Genomic DNA, 24,517 nt, shown 5'->3' on the forward strand with positions numbered 1-24,517 from the left:
AGACCTTCTGTAAAATGAATTTACAACAAGGCCTCACTTTACAACACAGCTGTGATGCAGAGAACAGCTTAGCAGGCTTTAACAGGAAACATCTGGAGCTGGTTGAATTTGACCATGGTGTGTACCATGCATGTCACATTCCCTGGGCTCCCACATATCAACCAAACAGCAACAACATCTGCTCCAAATTGGCAGTGTATGAGATCAAAATGACAAACCGACGGCCTTTCCTCGAGAGAGCGAGAGAGAGAGAGAGAGAGAGAGAGAGAGAGAGAGAGAGAGAGAGAGAGAGAGAAATGTAACAAGAATAGACGCATGAAGGGAAATGCCCCATAGCTAATGTTGACATGGCATCAATGCCAATAATGTATCCAAACCGTGTATTATCTACAACTCTGAGGTGAGTTGGTTTCACAGAGTTCTGCGGTCGAAGCCATCGAGCACGGCAGGTTACAGACCAATTCACAGGCGAAAAAACCTCAAGATACAATTAAAGCGGGATTTGAGGATGCAGTTTGGACTTTGTGTTGACTTATCATAACGAAGACAGACCACTCAAACAAAAACATGACATCAGTTTTCAGTATTTAATTGAGTGGGGATTTGTTCAAATTGCTGGCTGTCTGTACTTACTTATTAAGTGGCTTTTTCCAGACTAAGAGTGGATTTATCCGAAAGGTTAGCTCATCCTTTGGACGAAGGATGAGCCCAAAACCAGAAAAAGAGGATCATTGATCTGGACAGACATCAAACCAACAGATGCTCCGTATGAATAAACTCACTGTCCAGTATTGACTGTTTTTGGGGGATATCCGTGTGGCACTCATTGTTTTTTTTCCGATTCTTTACTTGCACTATTCCAGGGAATGGTTATCATGTTGTTTTTCCACTTTAAAACTCAGCGAGGGTGGTGTTGTTTGAACAGGAGACGAGCGTGTAGCAACCTGCATGCACTTCTATCGCCACTTCAAAAAATACGTCAGTTATCTTAGCATGTGTTAAACATTAAACCCCCTCGACGCTGACCCGTGTTTAACTGTATGACATGGATGTTTATACACATGGAAGTCCATAAAGAACAAAAAGCTTGCTTTTGCAGGGAATTGTTTGTTTTATTTGTACTTTGCGGACAGGGGCAGGGAGGAGAGTTCAGAAACTAACAAAAAGAAGCAGGCATTAGCTTGGAAGGTTTGCAGGTGTTTGGTCATGGTGTAGGATTGTATTTTCACAAGGGTAAGGGGCGTGTCGCTCTTTCTCTTTGGGAGCCCAGCTAAGCCCTGGATCTCTGGGCTTTGGCGTCACCACTCCCAAATCTGCTGCACCCCACAAGCCCTCCTAACCTCACATCCTTATGGCAACAAGTCGGGGGAAATAAGCTGATTCTGCAGAGGAAGAAATGTGTCCGCAGCCAAATCCTTCTTTCCCTGCACACAAAGCTGAGGGCAAGCTTCAACCTGTGGCAGTAAAAACAATGCACTCCAACTCCAGTCTCGTAAACCTGTTATTCATACTAACTAACCAACTACTAAACCCCACAACAAAAAGGAAAGAGTCTGCTCAATGAGCAAAAATCTACCTTTTTCATCCAGGCATTTTCAGCATGTTGGAGTTTGCCGAAGCGATCGGCCAGTGATGTGTGGATCTCGGATGTTTTGGGCTTCTTCGGTCTATCCTTCTTCTCACCTTCACTGGTGAACTCTGCCAGTCTGGAAAAGGCAAAAGACACAAAAGACATTGGTTCTTTCCCAATTAAGATAAACTGTCGAACCTACTTTTGCAATGCATGTCAGAAAGACCTAAATGGAGCCTTTAGTCTGGGTATTAAATACATTTAAAGTTGGGTTCTTGTCCATTTAATATTTTGTAAATTCTCTTTTCTTTGCATCGAAACAAATATGCACATTTCGGCCTCATAATTCATCACAGTGCCTGCTGCGTTTGTGTACATCCAATGACCTCTGTTTGAGCGAGGAGCCCTGGCTTCCATCCAAACTGCTCTCCAGTTCCTCCACGTCCTCCGACACCGTGGACGTCTTCTCCACGCTCTCGTCAGACGAGGGACTCCGCATCTCCTCAAAGCTCCGCATCTCCTCAAAGCTCCGCATCTCCTCAAAGCTCCCTCCACTGCCGCTGCTGCTTCCCTCTCTCTGTCGCCTGTCGATGCTGACGCACCCGCCGTCTGTGGTATTATCAGTTAATGACTCATCCTCTCTGTCATTTTCCCCATTGACCTCTTCCTCTTCCTCCTCCTCCTCCTCCTCGATCTCCTCCTCCTCTTCTTCCTCCTCTTCCTCCTCCACCTCCTCTTCCTCCACCTCCTCTTCCTCCATCTCCTCCATCTCCTCCATCTCCTCCATCTCCTCCTCGCTCTCAGGGTGGCTGAGGGTGACACCGGTTTGTCGGGCGGGAGCGCAATCCGGCGCCGAGCCCTCGCTGTGGTCCGACTCCATGCTGGTGGAGCGGCTTTTCTTTAGGATTCCCCTGATGCCCCGAGACCCGGAGTCTTGGCGCTGCAGCGAGGCGAGCTGGCAGGGAGGAGAGGGGGGGGGGGAGGCGTCTCGGTTCTGGCTGAGGGGGAGAGCCCTGTCGGAGAGGAGACTGGAAGGCTGATGTAGAGAGGGAGAAAGAGAGAGAAAGCTTTTATTACTACCAGCCATAATATTTATAAGAGCTGGAAAAACGGATTAAAGTTGGGAGACTACTGTCAGTGTATTCTATGGTCCTTGATTATGGTGCGTAACTCGCTCTGACCAGACCAACTTTTTCCAATGTCAGCTCCTTTGCAGTTTCCACACAAACAGCAAAACCGACCTTTTCTTTTCTTTTTTTCTGTCTTTTTTTGACACACACAAACACATACTCCTGGACGTAAGTAAGAAGAAAAGAAGAAGGCTTAAGAGCTTGAGAAAAATGAAATCACTGTGATTAGAAAAAGGGATAAAGTGAAGGCTTTGCAAGACTTGTTTGGGATGTCACTCATTCGTTTGTTGCTTTTCTAAGAAAAGAAAAAAACGTTAAAACGAAACACATGCTGAGTCAAGTTGTAATTTTGAGACACAAGCTTTTCGTAGTCTGAGCTACCGTAACATACGAACAGTTTTAAGGATGTGACCATGCGTTTAAAAAGCATTAAGTACCGTTAAGCCTTTTTAAAAAGTAACAGTTTGCAATAAAGACGCATATAAACATGAACATGAAATCACACGTCCAAACACACCCTTTTGTGCGTGTAGTAGACTGCTCAGAAGCAGCTGGAGCAACAGCAGACGTCCTACTGACAACAGGTCAAAGGTTATGAGGGAGTGCTGATTTAGGAGGAGATGACGGAAGAAGCCCTTCGTGAGCCAGCTGGGTGTGAAAGTGCAACGCAACCAGGTGGTCTTCTTAAATTAAAAACACTGGAGTGTGTAATGCATGGCGTCATTAGTGTGTGGTATAAAGTACGTACGCAGACTTTCATTACCTTCTGAGAAGCTCTAGGATGGGAGAAAAAGTTAAAGTGTGTGTGAGAGTGTGTCTGTTTGCGTTGCAACTGTATACCAGCGAGATGAAATACAATCTATAAGTCAACTTTAAAAAAATAAATTAAAAAAAATAATGTAATCTAATCCAGACCCAGAGGTAAGGGAGCCAACGTTAAGGTGAGTAAGCGTTTTGGAATTGGCTCGCATGCAGTGTTCAAAAATATGATCTTTCCAAAATACAATCCAGAGGGATGACTTTTATATTTCAGCCTGTTGAGTTATGGAAACCATGTGCCATTTAAAAAAAAAAAAAATGTATAAAATGGAAACAAAAATACTGACCCTTTCCTCGACGGTGGAAGCATTTTCATGCGACTCCTTCCATGAAGGTTCATCTGTGACGTCTTTCTCATCCATTAACTCGCTCTCAGTTTTGGGAAGGCTGAAATATGAGCGGAAAAAAAAAGATGACGATGATGGAAGCGGACAGAAAGAGAGAAAAAACAATATTTTTCTCAATAAATGTGATGTAAAAACGATTCAGCCATTACATAATGGAATTTGCAGGAAAGAGCTGGCTGCAAGGTGAATTCAAACCACACACGTATGAAACACTCATTAGTCTGCTGTGCCACCACAAGATCTCGTTTCTGTTATGAATACATCACGAGTGGTTAGGGACATAATAGAGTACCATTTGTATTTATGAGGTGGTACACTAAATGTACTAAAAATACAAGAGCAGATAACCACCCGGAACTGAATGCTCAGAAACCTATCTGAGTGAAGCTTCTACATAACTGCAGAAGATTTTGTTTTTGCCAAAATCAAGAAACACCACTGATCTGTCACTTTGTAATTATTGTAGGGACGGGGCCAGCATAATGCCAGCATAATGGAAAAGACACTGAACTTCAGACACCACTGAGCTCATAATCGTCTCATCTTGCGAGTGTTTTTTGACGCTTGAAAGGCGGCGATGCTCGGACACATTCACTTTTGCTTTGAGCCTGCTTGCCATCTCCTGAGCAACGTCTTTGTGATGCAATCATTTTCTTTTTTTGTCGTAGACTTAACTATCTATATGGAAATGTTTGGTTTGTTGCATGCGGGGCAATGGAGCTTTGCTGAAAAGGTCGTCTACATCTCTACATCGAAAAGATTCTGTTGCAAATAGTCAAATGTACCGATATCACTTCTGACTTGGGAGGAAACTGAAAGCAGTTTATGGGTCAGTTCAAACTCCATGTGGACAAAAAGGGACATGAATGAACTTATGGTACTTAAATCCCCCCCCCACACACACACATGTGCACACACACATACACACACACATTTGCAAACATGGGGGGCCTTTCTCATAGATGATAATACAGATACACACACTCTCCTGCTCAGTCCAGTCTCCAGTGGTTACAGTGCTAAGTACAGTTTTGCTCTCACTGCTGCAGCTATTAACTTCAGCCTGGTTTGGTTTACATCACCATGGCTACCTCACTGCCCCGTGGTGTGTTTATGTGTGTGTGTGTGTGTGTGTGTGTGTGTGTGAGAGAGAGAGGTGTGCTATTAAAGGAAAGCTCTGCAGGTTTATCTGGTTTATCTCTCCAGCTGTTCACATCATTTGACAGCCTTTCAGTTGGTCTGTAATTACCTCTGTGCTCCGCTCTGTCTGTGTGTGTGAGAGTGCAAGTTGATTTTGAATCTGTTTGTTCTATCTGCTCCGTGTTGTGGCATACGTATCGTGCCGCAGACCACTGCATCTGTCACTCAAAGCGTGTGAAAAAAAGAAGAGCCCATTCAAAGCTCAAATCCTACCTGGTGGAGGATTCCTCTTCGTCGCCGCTCATTCGCTGACACTTGAGCCCGTCGGCGGCGCGTCGTCCACTGCTTCCATCCTCCGACCCCTCCTGGTCCTACAGGCAGAAAGAAGGACGGCCGTGGCCTAAAGGTTGGGATTGTGTTTCCGAGAAATTCTGCTTGTGTCCTGCACTAGCCGTAAAAAAACAAACCTTGATAAGGGGAGTGAATGAATGAACGAGGCTCCACCCATACACCTAAGTAAAGCAGTTAACCCTTCAAATGCTGGGTTGAGTTGCTCATGCCAGTGCTGTAGTGTGTGAGTGATTGTGACGCAAAACCACCCAAACAGAGCACATAAAGTAAAAACTGAAACAGAGAGAGACGAGTACTTCATTTCCTACATTAAAGTCCCCTCAAGGGAGCCATCGTGGTTTGTTCTTACTTTTTTTTTTTTTCACCATCTTTAAAAGGGTTCCTTTGAAAAGTTTAAACGTGTCCTACTTCACTCAGGAGTCCATTCTCAGCGCATGTGGGCTGGAGGGTTCCAACGTCACACTTGTGCAAGTTGCATATTGCACTTTTTCAAACATGTACAGTGCAAACTATCCAGCTGTGTGAGACGTGTGTCAGTAAACACTTAACTGAGAGGCCCCTGGTGCGACCTGAAGATAAGTGGATCTCCAGCTGTCAGCCAAGCAACGGAAATCTAGTGCTCCTTTCTCACAAAGTGACACAGCAAAGCTCATAATATTAGAGGCCTCTTTCAAACGGACTGATGCTCTCTGATTATAAAGAAGGAACTTATTTTCCACCCCAGCAGAAATGAATTGCCTTCATGTTTTTTATATCCTGGGGGAGATTTAAGACATAAATGAGCTGTATCTTTCTCCAGAAGTCAACATGCACACATTTTATTGCCTCCATCCGTGCTGGAGAGCAGACGTACTGTAACCTCACTCCTGCTCCGTCTCTGCTGCTGGAGACACTGACTCACCGGCTCTCAGCAGGGATTGTGGCGGAGAGTTGAGCGATAAGGGAAAAGTGAAGACAGCGAAGGGGGCTATCTGTCACCCGCTGATGGCTTTCAAGTGAGACGCGTAGAAATAACAAAGATCTGGTTCAAAACAAAGGACGGGGAGACCAGGGGAAAAAAGAAAGTAGTGTGATTGTGAGATAGTCTCTTTGTGGGAACTTGTTTTCTCAGCAGGTTTTTTCTGCCATCTGGGTTCACTTGGCCAACCTTGGCACTGCTGCTGGCCTGAGAAGGCCAAGTCAGAACAGCTATTTACATCAAATATCAGGAAACCTAACCACTTCAGAAACTTAAGCAGCCTGGGAAAGACAGTCCTTTTTAAGCACACGTGCATATCTCCCATAGGATTGGGGGCATTATCAAGCTTTTGTTAGATCTCTAGACTTCTTCCTCCAACCGTCGCTTTAAGACGTCCACAAACTATGTGCGTGAAGTTATGACTTTGGCTAAATGTGCATCCAGGTGCGGGGCAGCTCTGTGCTGTATGGAATGGCTCAATTTGTTATTAATGGAGGAAAGATCCGGGGGGGGGGGGGGGTGTTGAAGCGAACACCAGCTGCGGTGGAAAGGGCTGGGAGTAAATCAGCGAGGAACACTGAACAGATTTAAAACTTAGACTGTAGAAAAATATCACTCATAAGTTTATTACACACGCAAAATCAATCAGCAACACGAGACATTTGGATGAAGGGAATCCGAAGACAAGCTTAAAATGGCGTACCTTAAAAAGAGACATCGTGGAAGTCCTCGTGGCTGAGTCCATAGGCTTCTCGTCATCTAGAAAGAACGCACACACACACACACGTGTGGTTGACAATGAATACAACAGTGAGAGGACATTTTGAATGGCTTCCTGCCAAGTGTGGTATCACATGGTCGGTCAGGGTGTCGCCTTAGAATGAGCGTTTAAGGCGGACACACAGTGTGTGTGTGTTTGGTACCCACAACGTAATGCGTTGTTGATGGTCTGGGAGGCGGTGAGGAGGAGGCACGCTGGCTTTTTTTTTGTTAATACGGGGTACAGTTGCACGCAAAGGCCGAGCCGAGATCTAACAGGTAATTCAATGCGGGCCTGTGCATTACAAACGCATCCACAAAACGTCACACATGCACACATCAGAGTCTTTCCAGGTCAAGTGAAAGTTTTCCTCACTCGGGGATAACAGCTTGAGAAAAGGCCTTACCGGTGCTCCTAAGGTGTCTCTGGATCAGAAAAAAAAAGGAACGCACTAATGATATTTCCCTCGCCTCTCGATGACTGCATTCAGACATTCAGTCAGTCAAGAGGTAGTACAAAAAATGTTTTTTTTTTAGATAAAGGAAAAGCCATTACCATGTGGTGCATAAATTGCAAGAGATAAATTATTTTTTTATGTGAGTGGTCTAATCAAAAGCAGCCCTGAGAATATACTCTTCTAATCCGCACAAAAGGAAACCATTAAATTTAATGATATTCCAAAACAACACAAATTTCTTAAGTCAGCACACTCAAATCCATTCTCCCACCCTAAATCTGTTTTTTCATTGCTTTGACAATGAGACATTGTTCGCTAAAATCGTTCCACCTCCAAAGAAAACAAATGAACAAACAAATCTGAAAAAAGTGTGCCTGGCAAACTCCCCATTTCAAGTAGAAAAAAAAAGAGCTAATACTCTAGATTTATGTTCCCAAGCTCCTTCTGCGGTCCAGATTTGAACGTGATTTAGTGCAGATGATGACACATCGCAGACCGGCGATTCCCCGCAGACCGTACTCTCTGAGTTTTGAATCCGGTCCAATCTTTTTCACATCAGCATCCATCCAACATCCAAGAGAGAGACGGAGGGGAAAGAAAGACTCCATTTAAGTTCACTGACTTTTCCATAAGTGTTTTCATCCATCTCATTAGACTGCTCAGTCGGAGCTGCTGAGAGCTTATTTGATGGGCTTTTGACCTCGTAATAGAGTCTGAGGAGTTCATCAAATCTGCATAATGTTTTACAGCAGAATTAACTCCCCCCTCCCCCCCAGGCAGGGAAAATCTAATGGAGAGTATTTAAGTCATAGTGAGGCTGAACTCATTCTGAATGCACTCTGTACTGCGATAACACACATCTAACTGAGGGCTTCTACATATATGTTTGTATTGCTGGCTGAAGGAGCGCTGACTCATCGGGGAGACCCTTGGTGTCACAAAAAGAGACGTTCCGGCTCAGAGATCTGAAGCCTCCGCCAGCTCGGACCGGAAGCTCACCAGCCGTGCGAATGCTCCACCGAGGCTCTCACACTCTCTTGCTTTCACACACACACACACACACACACACACACACACACACACACACACACACACACACACACACACACACACACACACACACACACACACACACACACACACACACACACATATATCTCGATTACAGATGAACACTGACTGGTCTTTGTTCCTCTTTCTGCATCTTTGGTTCTTTCTAGTACAACTTCTAATCCCGTCTTCCAACCAGAGAAACACACCGGCCATGTTGAGAGCTATTCAAAGCAAAAGAGATCCTCAGTTTCCAAATAAGTCAAGTCATTATCTTCTACTTGAGGACATTCTGTGTTTCCAAAATAAAACAATAGAAAACCATTGACTGACATTGTTCATTTCTGTCCTCGTGTTGTGTTTAATATTTGATATTCTCTCATCATAGATCAGACCCGGTTTACTGAGAAGAGGGTAGAACCTGTGCTGCTACAATGAAAAAAGGCTCCACCTAAGCCAGTAGGTGAGTCAGCACTTTAGTGAAATACACTAATCATGATTTAGCTCTGCCATCTACTATTAATGCCTACCGTGCACATGTAGGTGGAGAAAGCCTCTGTTAAAATGCAACATTTGAATCAATGATTGGATTGAAAAACTAGCAAATACAAGAGACTGGACGGCAGATGGGCTTCACCTTGGTTTCACGCGTTCTTGTCCCTCTGCATGATTAAATAATATGTTTTGAATTTGAATGAAATGTGAGGATCACTTAGACTTGGTCGGCCACACTTCCTGATTAACTTAGTCGGTCGAGTTTACATTGTTTACACAACACTGCTTCACACGTCCTGAGAAACGGACACCTGGGACCTTCCTATCACCTCTCTCTGTCACTTTCTTTCCGTCTCTTGTGCAGTCGAGCGTTCGCACGCACAGCCGCGAGCGGAGGAACACCACACAGACCAATTATGTGAAAAGGCAGGAGGCCACTGGCAGAAAGACGGGCGACGGACAGACTGACTGACAAGACTTCGGATGTGGGCTCAGGTGGCTGAATGAGAGTGAGAAAAGCAGCCAGTGGGCCAAGTCTAAACTTAACCATTTTATCTTCTTTAGTGCAGTTGCATTTGATCCAAAATGTACACACAGAAAGAGTGTAAGCGCACACCCACTAAGTCACGGTCTTTGAACCAAACTCGGCAGACACGTGCCGAACATTATCTCCCTTATTTTTGGAAAAAGAAAAACATCGCTTGGGGCAAAAAACGTTCTCTTTATATTATAAAGTGCACTAAACAGAGCCAGAGACCTCAGTAGATCGGTTTCCCTTCACTCCTCCTCAGTGGCGGAGTATTAAACAGCCGGCATCGATAAAACCAGGTAGGTGATCTGACATCAGCAGTGAGCTCAGTATTCCTCTAACGCTGAGTAATAGAGAGAGACCTTGAATGAGTTCAGGGAGAAAGCGGTCCGTGGAACGAAAGAGGATCTGAGTGCAGTGAGAGTGAGGAGTTCGTCTTACCCTTTGGCTCCTCTGTATCATCGGTTTCCAGCAGACTAGGGGAGAGAGAGAGAGAGAGAGAGAGAGAGAGAGAGAGAGAGAGAGAGAGAGAGAGAGAGAGAGAGAGAGAGAGAGAGAGAGAGAAATGAGGTCAGCCTCTAACACACTGATGTGACGACAGAAATGACGTGTCTGGTAAAATTGAGGTTTGAAAACTAGACAGAAAAATAAGAATATTGAGTCTTACCTACACAACAATAATCCCAAAATGTACTCTCGAGCCACCTAAAAAGGTGTAATATAAACAAAACTAGCAACAGAGCTGCAGACAGCCCCTTACTGTGCTGCGTATGATACGCATCTTACAACCATTCCAGTCCCATGTTGCCGATGATATAACTGTGTCGCCTGCAAAGATGGCCACTCATCTCGAAGTAATGGGCGTTAAATATGGATGGGGACAGCAGCTGCCTGTGGGGTGGGGGCAGTGATGATGTATCAGGAGGAGGGGAGAGGACTGCTTTTAACACAATGGAGACTTCTGGTGGACATTTGGGAGGGGTCAGAGGTCACTGAAGAAGGGGAGCTGGCCCCCCAAGCTAATGTGCTGATTCGGGGTTAAGGACTAGAGTTTGGTCGATTTCAGATTTTACCGGTCCGTTCTGGTTTTAAACTTATTCCATTTTATGCAAACTGGCTGAACCGTCATTTGTCATTATTGCACGTTCTGGCGAATACTGCAGTCGCTACATTCTCATTCATGGGCTCAGTCTCATTGTGTTCCAGTCAGGAACTTGATGTCAAACTGGTTTTAAATGTACACCGGCCAAACCCTAATTAGGACCAGTGACTCATTTGCGGCGTTATTTTAAAGGCTCTTTATCGGCTAAATATAGTCAGATCCATTTCTGTGTGAACCTTTCCTGTACTCCATTAAACACGCGGCATTGTGAGCAAGTGAGCTATGGATCATGGAGGATAAATAAAACAGTTTTTTTTTTAAAAAATACTACAGGACATCAAATATTACAGCAGACCTCAGTGAAAGCTGTGAGGCTGACTGTAGGCCAATCTCTCACGGACTAGCTGGTTACGTGATTGGCCGACGCAGTGTGACGTCTGGCTGCATTTTCACAAAAAAGTCTATTCAGTTGAAACTTTTGTGCTGCGTTTTTTTTTTTTGTCTGCATCCCGCGCCGCACTACCCTCACTGAAACGAGTGGGAGGACCGGCGTTTTCCGCCGCATCATCTGACCTGATGTGAATCACCCTCCTCTGCAACCACAGGGCTCGGTGACGCCGAATCAACCCCACCCATGCTTTTGAGTGCCGGCTGAGGGGGAGGAGCTGCACGCGTCGGTCCTATGCTGCCATAAAAACTAACCGCAGTAGAAGAGTATAGTGCAGTGCAGAGAGGAGACGAGAGGAGCAACGGTGAAAAACACAGAATGACGGGGGAGGTTGAAGAGCGAAAAGTTCAAACACATTCAAATCAAGGCAGGGGAGTCATTCATCAGACACAGTAAAAATGTCATCCACATAAAACATTAAGTGAAACAGGAAGAGAAGAGGATGAAGTAAGAGTATAGAAGGGATATAATCATGAATCTGGCATAGTTAAAAGATTTCCTTTTTAACGTCTCTAATTTGTGCACTTAAATGTTGGGAAGCTGAAACAGTGTAATGGTTCAGCCGCGTAAACAGTAATTAGTCCAAATCCCATTCAGTCCTGTGTATAATCCGAGGTGTTTGGCGAACCCCAAAGTGCCACTAGTCCAATTTACTGGCGTTTACTACACATGCTTGATGACACGCAGAGCATCAAACCCAAAAATAATACAACATACGCAATCAACTGCATTTTTGTATGATGTAAAAACTGTTTCATGAACAGTTCAAATGTTCCCTATCCAACAAGCTCACTGTGCACACGGTGCATGTATGTTTTTTTTTAGTTGCTAACAATAACCAAATCAAGGAACCTGATGTCACTGTGTTGTCCCTGAAAATGAGATCAAGGTCGGCCAAAAAGATGAGATTCATGTACAAGTAACAAGTTAGGTACTTTGACAGGACAACGTTTGTATTTTCTTAAATTGCTGCGGGGGATTTTTCAGTCACAGATCATTGTAAATGTTTTGGAATGTCACCCTTCAACTGTAACCGCACGAGGAGAGGATTCTTGTCTGTGACAGCTGACAGACAGTTTTCATTATCGCTGGAACAGCTGAGTTCCAGTTTCCTTTGTGCTATTCCTGTAACAGACACACGCCAACACGTCGTGGTGAATATCTGTGAAGCTCCAGTCATAAAGCACTTGAAAGTCAACCAGGAACCTTGAATATATTGTTTAATATACAATTCTGGGGACGACAAGTTATTGGCTAATAATAACAGCTTCTATAGAGCCTTCTCTGTTCAACTCTGCTGCATGTGGCGCATAAGGACGCCTGCACGCGAGACAGCACAGCTGGATGTCACCACGCAGTCAACGTCATAAAGCTGACAAGATTAGTAGCTAAGGTGACAGGCACGAGAGACAAACATGTCAACGCGTCAACTCTCTCTCTCTGTAATTAAAACCGTGGTCCATAACTTTGTGTGCAACTGTATTTTGCCAAGTATTTTTTCCGCTGTGCTAAGCCAAAAACAATTCCTTTCACACTGCATGATGTGCAAAAAAATCCTCCATATCCACAATTAGACCAAACCGATGCTCGGAAATATTTTATACTGAATACATTTCAACACTCAATTTTGCACTTAAACGCATGTTTGACATAAGCAGGGTCATTAAAAAAAAAAACCATGCACATAAAAAGCTTTGCCATCAGGAGACGATCAAGTACTTGATAGCTGAGATTTGCTGAAACATGCCGCTGCGAGGCCATTGCTTCATTAAGCACAGGGCATGAAAACTTGGAAGATCCTAATAACCCCCCCCCCCTCCCTGCAAGCCCCAATCTGTGACATTATCTCAGCACTCTGTCCATCTCACTTCTTCTCTCTTTATCGTCAATCCCCAAGGCTGTCTTTCAAGAACAGACATGTCTGGTCTGTGCGCAGCACAGTCCCCGGCTTGATTACAGCTCAAACATGTTTTTGCTCCATCTATGCGCAAAAAATCTTCGAAGAACATTCCTGGCAACCAGTGAGAAAAACTCCAAAAAACGTCTTTCAGGTCAGCCTGACAATAACCGGGTTTGTTTGTGAACCAAACACAAGCAGCTTGCATTGTCATCACAGCAAAACAAATGTAGCATTCCTCCACTTTGCACACATGGCCAATTTTGGAAATGTTAGCGGCCATGTTTACATCACACGGAAGATACAAAGTGTTCTCCGAATGTGCAGACTTGTTGCCTCCGCTTTCTCTCATCAGGAGCCGGCCGGCGCTTTTTTTGACAGTAATCTAGTAGTCGTCTTTACTAGCTACACTGAAAATAATGCTATTTTGCAATCTATAGCCTGGGGTTCTACTTCTACTGGCCTTCTGAGTCTCTCTGCCTGGACCGCTTTGTGTTTCATGTCTCACGGCCAAGTTTATGTCCCTTTGAGAACAACTCTGTGGCTGGTGTTGCACAAACAACAGAAGTGTGCTATTATCTTGTGACAACGTGTATTAACTCACCTCGATTGAGAGGACTCCTTCATGGAGGAGACAGCTTCGGATTTAGAGGATGAAATTGTGTCCGTTTTGAAGTGCGTGGGCTCGTCGTCGGTCTGCTCCTCCACAGGTGCTGCTGCTTTGTTCCTGAAGCCCCTCCTGGTATACGTTTGCTCCGATCCATTATCCTCGTATTTTTCCTTCTCCTTGGTTTCTGAAGACACCGCTTCGGATGCGTCGCCAATTTTCCTGTCCCTGCGGACGTATTTGGAGGCGACTTCGTCCGTGTTGCCATAGCGCTCGGCGAGCTCCCTCCTCCTTTCTGCCTTGTACCTGGCAATTCGCTCCGCCTTGGTCTCTGGGGCCGAACTCTGCAAGGTGCCTATGCCGTCCATCTTTGAAGTTCCAACGCAGGGGGGGACGTTTTCCAAGGTGCTACTTCAGTTTGTCCTGAACCAGATATGTGGATCGGCCTTCTTGTAGATCTCCCTTGACGGCGGTGTCTCACTCCATTTAAATCATCCCAGTGCTGCAAACAAGAGAGGCAGAGAGGAAGACATCATTAAAGCATCATGATCCTAGAGTACAATTTCAGATGACGGGCACTCTAAACCCGGTGTAAAGCTGTGTGCCAAGCAATGCTTACACTTCTCCGGCTTTCATAGGAAACTGGCTCAGCTGTAGAGCTGCAAGCCAAGCCCTGCCCCAGCTAACACCCCCCCACACACACACACACACACACACACACACACACACACACACACACACACACCACCCCACTGTGAGAATGATGTCAGCCAGCTCTGCTCAAAGACAGCCGACCACCGCGGCGAGACTCTCATATAACCTCTGTTCCATCGACTCACTTGGAGCCAGTTGGAAAGAGGAGGGAGGAGAAAAAATGAAGAACACACATCAAATAACATCTTCATCCCATTTTATTCCTCACTTAGCAGAGGCTTTGTGCCAGCGCCAATCACCTCTTCGGCATTGTCCCACCTCATGATGGTTCTGTATTCACTACAAACAAAAGCAGGACGAACTTCAAATTGCAGCTGTGTTTTTTAGCCCACTGAGAGATGAGTATACCAGTCTATTCCCAACCAAATGCATGCTGGGACAGGCCACAGGCTTCAGCTTCCCTGTCCACATCCAGCCCAATAAACAAAGTGAACTTTTAAATAACTTTTCAAATATAATTTAGGAAGTTGAGTTGAGCTCATTTAGTTCCATTAAGTATGAACGCAGAGCAGAAAAAACCACACATATGGCTCGGACGCAGAGGTTTTGAAAACTGCACTCGCATAAATGCATCGCCAGCTGTCAACGGCGATAATAAAATATGTGTGCGTCGCCTCTGATCGCACCAAACCAAACACACGGGCTTTTCCACAGACATTTCTCTCACTTACGATGCTTCGGGGCTTCTGTCCGAGGACGGCCAAGGAGAAGAGAAATGATAAAAAACGAGGTATATTTATATTAGAGAGGGGCAGAGGTTTGAGGTAGCCCCTGGCATCCCTCAAATTACAGGGCATTCAGAACATTGGTTCTCACATTTATGGCCAGGAACAGGGGTAGGGGGAGAAATATATAAATGAAAAGTGCTGTGTCTGGACAATGTTAGCAGTGAGAGACGAAATAGGGAAGGTGAAGAATGGGTTTCGAGGCAAGAGGGAATAGAAAAGTGATTCCGGTCATAAGGTGGAATAAATGAGCTGCCTTCTCTGTAACGATGACAAATTTGAACCAATGTCAAGTGCACCCCTTCTGACTTCGGCCCCGACCACCTGCCGGGCCATAAACCTAACCAGGACTCTTTAATTAAGGTCCCCTTAAAAAATATGGCTGTGAAATATTACACAGGAAATAAGTGTATATGTCGGGGGATGTGTGTGTGTGCGTGTGCATGTCTTCACCTTGACCTCTACTATCCCGCCTCCACCTAACATAACAGTGCTTGGCTAAACAGTGCCTCCCTTGTGTAGATTTAAATTTAGTCGAAACCATAAAGTGTAACTCTGCAGGACGATTACACGTCGTCCGTTCCTTGTTTTGAGCACCGGAGATGTCCGAGACACCTTCACTCTGGGAAATGTACGCTCGGCGCCACGCAGAACTAAATTCACCATCTGTTTGTTAAATTAACAAATCAGCGCCAAGCACGTACTATTCCAGGTAGTGCAGTGACACAAGTACCCATAGCCAATCCAACTTAGCCAGAACACACACTAGAACATATTTTAGGAATGAAACCAGGATCAGATGCTCAAGCTTTTAAAAAAGGAAGTCAGTGTATGATATAAAAACCCAACGGCCTAACAAATACGCAGGCATAATCAATTGGTAGCGATAAATCCCCTTCTAGCCAGCCTCAAGCCTTCAAGAGCTCCGCAGCCCAATAACAAAATGATGTCACCGGGGTTGTTTTACATTTCTGCTCTCGGGGGTTAAAAAGCGTAGCCTTTCACGATAAGGTTTGCTTTGCTTGTGTATTCCGTGAAACATAAATGGTAAAAGCATCAAATATGATCTCAAATTGAAGCAGCAGCCGTTTTCCTCTTCAAAACCTAATGCAGATACGTTTAACTTGACTTGTTTTTGGGGGGTTTAAACTGAATGTCACTCCGAAGCCGGTGAATTGCCTTATGAAGGCAGAAACGACCCCTGAGTTAGGATGTTGATTTCAGCGCTGTGCACGCGCTTACATAACTCACCTAGGTCACTACCTATAAAAGGAGTGCTAAACAGCGCGCTAAAGCTCGGTCCGTGGAGACCCAGAACATCGAGGCTGCTTTGTTTGGAAGCTGCTGGTGTTATTTTAAGCAACAACGGGGGACTGAAAGCACAGTTGTTCCGTCATACACGAACAATTATCATCCCTATCAGTAAAATGTGAACTCACTCGGGAATTTGTTTTGGTAGGCGTTTCTACACTGCCAGAACACCCCAAGGTGTCTTTCCCTATTTATGGGTATTTCCTCAGAACAGACAAGTGGAGCAAGCAGAGACGTGCAGGAGGACCAGAACACAGCGGGACGGCTCTGAGTGCGCTCTTAATGTGCTTGTATTGATTCAGTGAGTGGTAATGAAGGTGGAGGGGGAAAAACACTTACTGCACTCAGTGTCACACTTACCACAATGCTTTGTTTCTCCGCCGACAGTGCGTCTGTCTTGCTCAGTATGCAGTTATACCAGTCCTGCCTGCTAAATCATGCGGGCAATATGATTTCTGCTCCTCTAGGGCATGTAAACAAACAAGAGTCCTCCGTTTCCAACCACAGAAGTTGTTCTCTGACCTTTTGTTGCCCGTTGGGAGTTGTTCCTGACGGCGAGAGGAAGATCTGTCGCAACAAAAGGCCAAACGTGTCACTTCCTGACCCATATCCTTCTTCATGAACACTCGATTGATCAGGAAATGTTACTCGTGAACCTGGCAAATGTCCCAAAGCTCTTGTTGAGGGACGGGATGGGTGAGGGCAGTGAGAAAACTTTGAATGGGTTCAACAGCCAGACATCCCATTCGCTTTCAAAACAGTATCAGATTTAATGTCACCATTTCTAATAAGTCGAAGTGCTCCATGAGGGCCCCGTTTTTTTAAATATGTACTGCTCTGCAAAGACCTGAAGTGATTATAAGCGGTTATTTTAGATTACATAATAGGCCTGTTCTACTGACGAATGCAATAGAACCCAAAGGCAGAAGTTGCAAAAGCCATGACGGTTTGAAGGTTATTTAACAGTATTAATGATACAAACAAGAGTGTATTCATACACTTGAACATTCAATGTTTAGGTCGATTTGGTTAAGTTTGCATTTGTTTTATCTATCTGTTTTAAATGTATACTTTTAGTTCAGGGTTTAGACCTCTCTGCAATCCTGGTTGGGAATTGCTCACTGTGGTTTAACATCATCTGTGGTGTGTTAACTGTCTGGTGTTTTAATTTGTAAGAACATCTCAAAAGGCGAGTCAGCTAAAAACATCAGATGTCATTATGTCATCGTTACTCACAGCCCACTGTTGTCATTATCTACATGGGTGAAGCGATGAGAAGGCAGTTCTCGTTATGGGAACAGAATACCTGCCACACATGTGCTCGCTGATTTATTCCAAGAGTCAGACAGAACGCTCGCCTCAGAGGCGAACGCTGACCTGTAGCTCGCCGGCCTGTGTATCTTTTCACAATTCACATGTCCACACAAGAGGACAGAGCAGGAATGCAGGCTACACCCTGCGCATAAACAGTGTATTTGCATTGAAAGTAGGGGATTTTGACTGTATAAAAAAACTCACGGGCTTCCTCTTCAAGCTTGAATAGACAAAGAGACGACCTGGTCACCTCTTTGGCCAAATATTTCAATAGTGTGTCAGTTTAGCTCTACTGAATTACCCAATGTTTCTATTATCTTACCTTGAAACTCTTGAGTAATCCCCACAGAGATTTACACCTGGAACTGCTTGCAGCTCGACAGCTATGTTTAAAATGTACGCCTCTGTAGAGTTGCGCTCACACCACACAAGGTATCTGTTCAGCAGCAACGCTTTGTGTAAAGACACGTTGCCGCCGTAGACCTTCAGGAATCCACATAAAGTTACTGCAAACATCAGCGTACAAAAAAAAAAAAGAGAGGAGGCAGTTAAAGACACGGGCGGCTCCAAATAAAAACATGGCCATTCGAAAGGGAAGAGGGTGGAGAGTAGAAACGTTGCTCCACTGAGAAAACCAGGTGCATTTTTAAGAAACGTCTGTCAACCGGTGCAGCTCTGGGGAGTTTTCAGCCAAGGTCAGGGCTCATAAAAGGAGCAAAACAAAAGATGGAAGTATCTTCAATGGCCGAGGAAATAGGAGTGACTCTCAAAAGTATTGTTTTCCTTGCTTTGATGTTTGCTCACGTAATTTGCTTCACTAACTATTCCAAATCTTAGTGCCAATGTTGGCCACTGTGAAAATGTTATTCAGGGTTGCAGGAAAAATCTTTCCTTTATTCTGTTCAATATGCATCCAGAAAAGTAACAAACCAGTCTACTGTTTACTAACATTCAAAATATTGCCAGGAAGCACAAAAAAAAGCATGTGCCCTATGATCTGTACACTACACGGTATGTTGCATGTTTGTATGCATGGGTGTGTTTGACTGCAACCAGGTCATGTGACCAATCATTGACAGCAGATAGGCCCGAGTACGGGTCCTCAGCCCCCAATCCAATAACTCCATCTTGTAAATTACGCCTCGGCTTCTATAGCCGATCCATCCAACCAAACAAATGCACCAGAAACCGGCTGGGGAGAGGCGCGGATCTAGGGTGTGTCACGCGTTTCTCAAGCTACCCTCAAACAACAATTGACCACATACCGAGTGGCCAGTGTGTTTCTCATTAAAAAGCAATCATTCAGCACAAGGCGGTTTAAGTACTTTGACTGAAAACCACTGGCGGAGTGAAGTTTTAATTTCAATCGTAGAGGCTCTTCATCCGGTTGAAACTGGCCTCCACTAATAGAGAGCTTCAAAAAGGGTGATTCTGACGGGGGAGGGGGTGTTTGTTTAACACGGCTAAAGCCCCTCATTCACATGACTCAACTCTCCCATGACTGTGAGCTGTAAGGAAATAGGAAAAGGGGGAAAAAAGGGGGATTTAGTGATGGGACCCACATGTGGGTCGCAGGATATTTTATTAGGGTCACCAAATAAACTAGCAGAATGTCTTCCATTGTTTTTAGTGTAGCTTTATATCTGCAGTACACCTTTGGGCCACATGAGGGAGCCTGAATGTTCGTATTGTTCTGATAATTGTAGCATTTCATCTAATATGAAAGGCTAGCGTACTTTCTCTTTGTTTCTCAAGAGCATGTGAGCTCCGCCTAAATGCGCTTATTTTGTCTAATTGTATCAATTATTTATGTGTATGTTTTCAATAACACATGCAAAATACAAAGTTGTGATTTATATGTCTGTTCAAAATGTCTGGTTTACCTGTTCAAGATTAAGGTGATGCAGAAATGGCAGTAAAAATGGTCAAGAATTTTTAAAAAATGTACGCACTAATTCGCTGTTCTTGGGATACAGAGATAATTGTGTCGCGATAATTTCTCATTTCTAAAAATCGGGTCCCCAGAAAAAAACTTTTGGAAGCACTTTGATAAAGGATGCAGGGTGGAGAAGGCTGGAGGACAAAAACAAAAGGAAGGAAAGAGAAGGGTGTGTACAACAAAGAGAATGAAGAGAACTGCAGAGATCAGAGGAGGAAAGAAGATGGAAAGGATTGAGGAGAGAATGGCCTTTAGTGGGGGTGGATGTGATCGCTTTGTGGGGCAAGTGTCTCCGGGGTGCCAAGGGGCCCCAGTCTGGTGGTACGGGAGTGGAGGAAGGACAAGATCTGCTGCTGAGGAGGAGGAGGAGGAGGAGGAGGAGGAGGAGGATGGGGCAAATGCCTGGGCCTGAGACTAATCCATCCCTCCCTCTCCCTCCCCTCCCTCCCCTCTCTGTCTCGCACAGACACAAACTCCCTCAAATCCCTTTTACCAGAAGTCCTGCTGACTGTAGCCAGTCACCCGAGAGGCAGTTGACAAAACAACCCCCTGGGTACTCATGCCTGCGCTCTGCTTTGCCTAAGTAACCGACACTGTAAAAACTGTACTGACCTGCTTGAGGCGGAGCTACCATTGTCACCGGGCAAAGAAAGTGTGCTGCTTTCCCCTCCTCGAGATCTTTGTCAAAAGGGGGACAACGGCAGCGCACATCATTCAAACTCAATAAAGCAATGACATTCAACAGAGAGGAGCATCTGTGTTTCCCTCTATTTAGCTTTTTTTTTTTACAGGCTAGCTCTTTGTCCAAGCCTTCCGGCTTTCTGTTGACCACATTCAAAGGAGCCATTAAAATGTGACGTATGGGAAGGCAAACAAGCAAACTCGCACAGAAACACACACACACACACACACACCGCAGTGCACACTGACACGCAACCGGAGGATCGCAATAACAAGCCGACAGAAATACACACACACACGCACACACACACACACACACACAACAAGGCTGCAATCATGGAAGCTGGAGTGTGGAGAGGGAAGGGAAGGGAAGGGTGGGCTTTATGGGGCTTTATCTTGCTAGGGGATCATGGATGCACGCATACACAACACTGTGTGCTACGTTGGAGTTAATGTGGGCCAGACACTAACACCCACACAGTTTTCTTTTTTTTATTGGGACAGATGTACTGTAGTAGCTAAAGTTAAAGCACCTACCCCCACACCGCTTGCTACCCTTTGTTGCACTCTCACATACAGAAAGGATTGCCTCACTCAAGCAACACTCCAAGGGCATTACATTTGCCAATTTTTCACTGGAGGTGTGAAAAATGTGCAAACTGACCGAGACAATAGTCAGTGCACTCAATCAAAGCCCTTTCAACTATTGGAGGCCAGTTACTTTGAGTAGAACTGTTCAATGCATGTTTCCTCTTCACTGTGTACTCTCTGTGCATTTCTTTTACTAGTTCCTGAATAAAAATGCACGGCAACAATCATTCCACTCATGATAACGTATTTACATAAATGTTGTGATGGTGCTTTGAGTTCTGGCCTGAACACAGAAATGAGGGATTTCTTCTGTCACTCTCTACAGTGAAACTACAGAGCCGTCTCTCCATAGAAACCATCTAATGCGATTTTCCCGCTTGTCAACAACTTATCAACACGGACCTCATCCCCGGAGTGGCCTGCCTGTGGCCTACAGACAAGACTGAACGGAGAGGGCGACATTATGGGCGGGGTGAGGCAGGGTGAGGGGGGTAGTGGGGTGGAATGTCTCATCCGGTGAATCCTGCTGGTGGGGTTTCTCTCTCTCTCTCTCTCTGGTCTCTGGTGTCCACTGTGCAGAGCAGACACCATCTGGCCAGCTGGAATGCCACTGAGCAGGGGGTGGAGGGGTTAAAGGGGTCCTTGCAGGGGGGGGGATGGGTCTCTATGGCTGGGAGATGGAGTATTAAACAGTAGTGGTGTAAACCATGTAATGCCAACTAAAGCCTTTTAAGTGAAAAGGTGGCTGTTGTAGATTACAGTAGGAACACTAAAATAACAGTATAATGGCTTTTCTATACAGCACAGTACTGTAATAATGTTTACAGTATTACACTGTTGTAGATTACAGTAGGAACACTAAAATAACAGTATAATGGCTTTTCTATACAGCACAGTACTGTAATAATGTTTACAGTATTACACTGTTGTAGATTGCAGTAGGGGCACTAAAATAACAGTATAATGGCTTTCCGTTACAGCACAGTACTATAATAATGTTTACAGTATTACACTGCTGTTGTAGATTACAGTGGGTATACTGTATTTGAATACTGGAAGCTGTAGCTGCCAGTATTTTAACAGGGACATTACAGTGTATATGGTGCTATAGTAGAAATCAGTTTGAAGTCATAGTACAAGACACAGACACAATTTACTGGCAGAATAAGCTGAACGAGGGGAGTATTATGCAAACTTGTCCCTTGAAGATAAATTCAAGTCAAACTTTAGACCCCTTTGTAGATTGCATTAAAAATTTGCCAGTACTTTGACTGTATCCCATACGGTTCACAAAGATAAATTAGCTTGTGTACGTTTTATTAATGGATGTTACGTGGCAACTTCTGTCACTCTCAAACACAAAAGGCAATACAACCCTGGTTTACGTGCACAGAAAAGTTTGCCCATAAACTCAGTTTTGAACACAGATTCCAAACACTCTCTGGTATTATTTATTCTACGGCTTTATGTTCAGTTGACGGTGGTGTCAGATGAAATTCTGAGCTCTGGCACTGAGCTAAAACAAAAGTGAAATGTAGCACAGAGAAAAAGCATGCTGCTGCTGCCCTTACACATGGAAACTATTATGCGAGCGCAAATCAAATGAAAGTCTGAAGTATAACCATATGTGTATGTGCCATGCAAATATTACACTGGTTAACGACGTCATTGAAATGGGCCTCGGCTGTGCAGTTGCTGAACAAATACAGTTAGCGTCTTGGTGACGAAGCTGGAAGCGGTCCACGCTAACTGCTAGCTAGGTTTATAAATATGTCTTAGTGGAGATTAGCCCGGGGGTAACCCTCGAGCACTCTTGCCGGTGGAGTTCCTATTGCTCACTTTGTCACAACCCTTTCTGCTTTATATCAATATTTGTGCTGCAGAATCTCTTGGTTGTGCAGCCGACATCAAACCCTTCAGAGGAGAGTGCATGGGTCAGACCGGAGAGACGGGGTTGAGTGGATCCTGGACTTGTTGCAGCCAAGTTTTGCACTTCATCTGCTGCCTGTTATTTAACTGTTGAGTGGCACATGTAGGGGAAGCTTAAGACTCCAAATGCTCAGTTCAAATACTATCTTACTGACCATGTGAAACAAGAGCTACTTCAAAAAAGTTCATGCGTCACTTACTTGTGCAAGGCATCTTCGTTGTTTATGGAGAGCTTTTAAAAAAGGGCCACTGTTCCCGAGTGGTTTTTATTATGAAAAAAAAAAAATGTAGGACCACAAACGCAAATGCAAAATAAAACACTGAGAAGCCTTGTGCTCCTTCGCTCTCTGTTTGAATTTGACTCTGTGTTTTTGCATCTCTGTCATCGTACTTAAACAGAAACAGAATGAACAGCCAGGGACAAGGACAACAATGTTGGACAGATAAAAAGGTAAAGAATAGACAGGACTGCAATGAACAAGTAGTGACAAGAATTTTGTAAATATAAATACTGTATAAGTATATAAAAAAAAGCACCAATGAACAACAACACAATTAAAAATGTATGTCTTTATACTATTCAAGTGTTCTGTAAGTTGTAAACAGTAAAAATAGAGCAAAGAAAATAACTGTGGGAAGATAACTGCTCTCGTGTCTGGTTGTTTCGGTTCTGTAGCAATAGGTGCAAGTGCAGAAATGTATGATATGAGAAGTTCCAATAAACTGACAAGAGGGAAATTCTTCTATAAGTAGGACAGCAATCAAAGCGTCACACTGCCGGTCCAAAATAGATATAAAAGTAAAACCTTGCTCATTTTGTACGGAACTGAGGCGATCTGGGCGCACAAGTGTACTATTTTGTGTCTTTCCCTCTTCAATCCTTGTTAAAAAAAACCTTAATTACCCATTTAAATCTAATTCGCAATCCTAATTTAACAAGAGGGTTGTTTACATCCCTTCAATTACTTTTCAGCTAAGCAACACTATGTGGGAGGCACGCTCACTCAGTGCACCGGACACAAATCTGGAACTCGCACCTTCATGACAGAAGGTTGGCAAAACAGCAGCAGGAACATACAAAATAAAAGCCCAGTGAGAGGCCATTAACTGATCTGAAGCTTCAAGAGAAGCCCAAAAAAAAACAGCAACACTATCATTCAAACCCCTGCATTCCCCGCTATGGCTCTCTTGCAATAATAGTTATTCAGGAATTGAAAGTGGATAGTTTCACTCTTGTTCTAAAGAAAAACCTAAAGAATAACAAGTTGATGTTACAGCGTAGAACAAGACAAGTCTCTGCAGCAGGAACCCTCATCCATCCCTCCAAAAAGCCCTCTTTCCACTGTTGAGCAACAAGATCCCTGCAAGGGGCAACGCAACGCCTGACACGAGGCGTTCAGGTGAATGCTGAAACTAAACCACGACCACATAACACACACACACACTTCTGCTGAACAACAATGGAGGATGTGTCTCTTTGTTTGGGGTCTTTACACGGTCCACTGAAGAGGCAGGTAAGGAGCAGCAGAATGATGCAAGCGCGACAAGGGCCACTCCCTGCTCGGACAAGTTTTTGCTCCAGGCGTTAAAAGTATGCACGGGCCGGTTATCAACTTTTCTGTTGTTTCTCAACACAGCATCAGTAACACTAAG

General features: G+C 44.5%; 1 protein-coding gene across 1 annotated transcript in view; it reads right to left on the reverse strand.

Moving 5' to 3' along the window:
* LOC306713373 (supervillin-like) overlaps positions 1–24,517 on the reverse strand; it is a 37,537-nt gene that overhangs the window by 11,585 nt on the left and 1,435 nt on the right. Inside the window, exons 2-8 of the mRNA XM_079183043.1 lie at positions 13,658–14,162; positions 10,048–10,082; positions 7,019–7,074; positions 5,280–5,377; positions 3,807–3,906; positions 1,957–2,606; positions 1,577–1,706 (exon numbers count right to left, since the gene is read on the reverse strand). Of these exons, the coding sequence (XP_079039169.1) occupies positions 1,577–1,706; positions 1,957–2,606; positions 3,807–3,906; positions 5,280–5,377; positions 7,019–7,074; positions 10,048–10,082; positions 13,658–14,028 (1,440 nt within the window). The 5' untranslated portion in view covers positions 14,029–14,162. The remainder of the gene's footprint in view (positions 1–1,576; positions 1,707–1,956; positions 2,607–3,806; positions 3,907–5,279; positions 5,378–7,018; positions 7,075–10,047; positions 10,083–13,657; positions 14,163–24,517) is intronic.

This window comes from Pholis gunnellus (assembly GCF_910591455.1).
Source record: "Pholis gunnellus genome assembly, chromosome: 21".
NCBI classification, from domain to species: domain Eukaryota; kingdom Metazoa; phylum Chordata; class Actinopteri; order Perciformes; family Pholidae; genus Pholis; species Pholis gunnellus.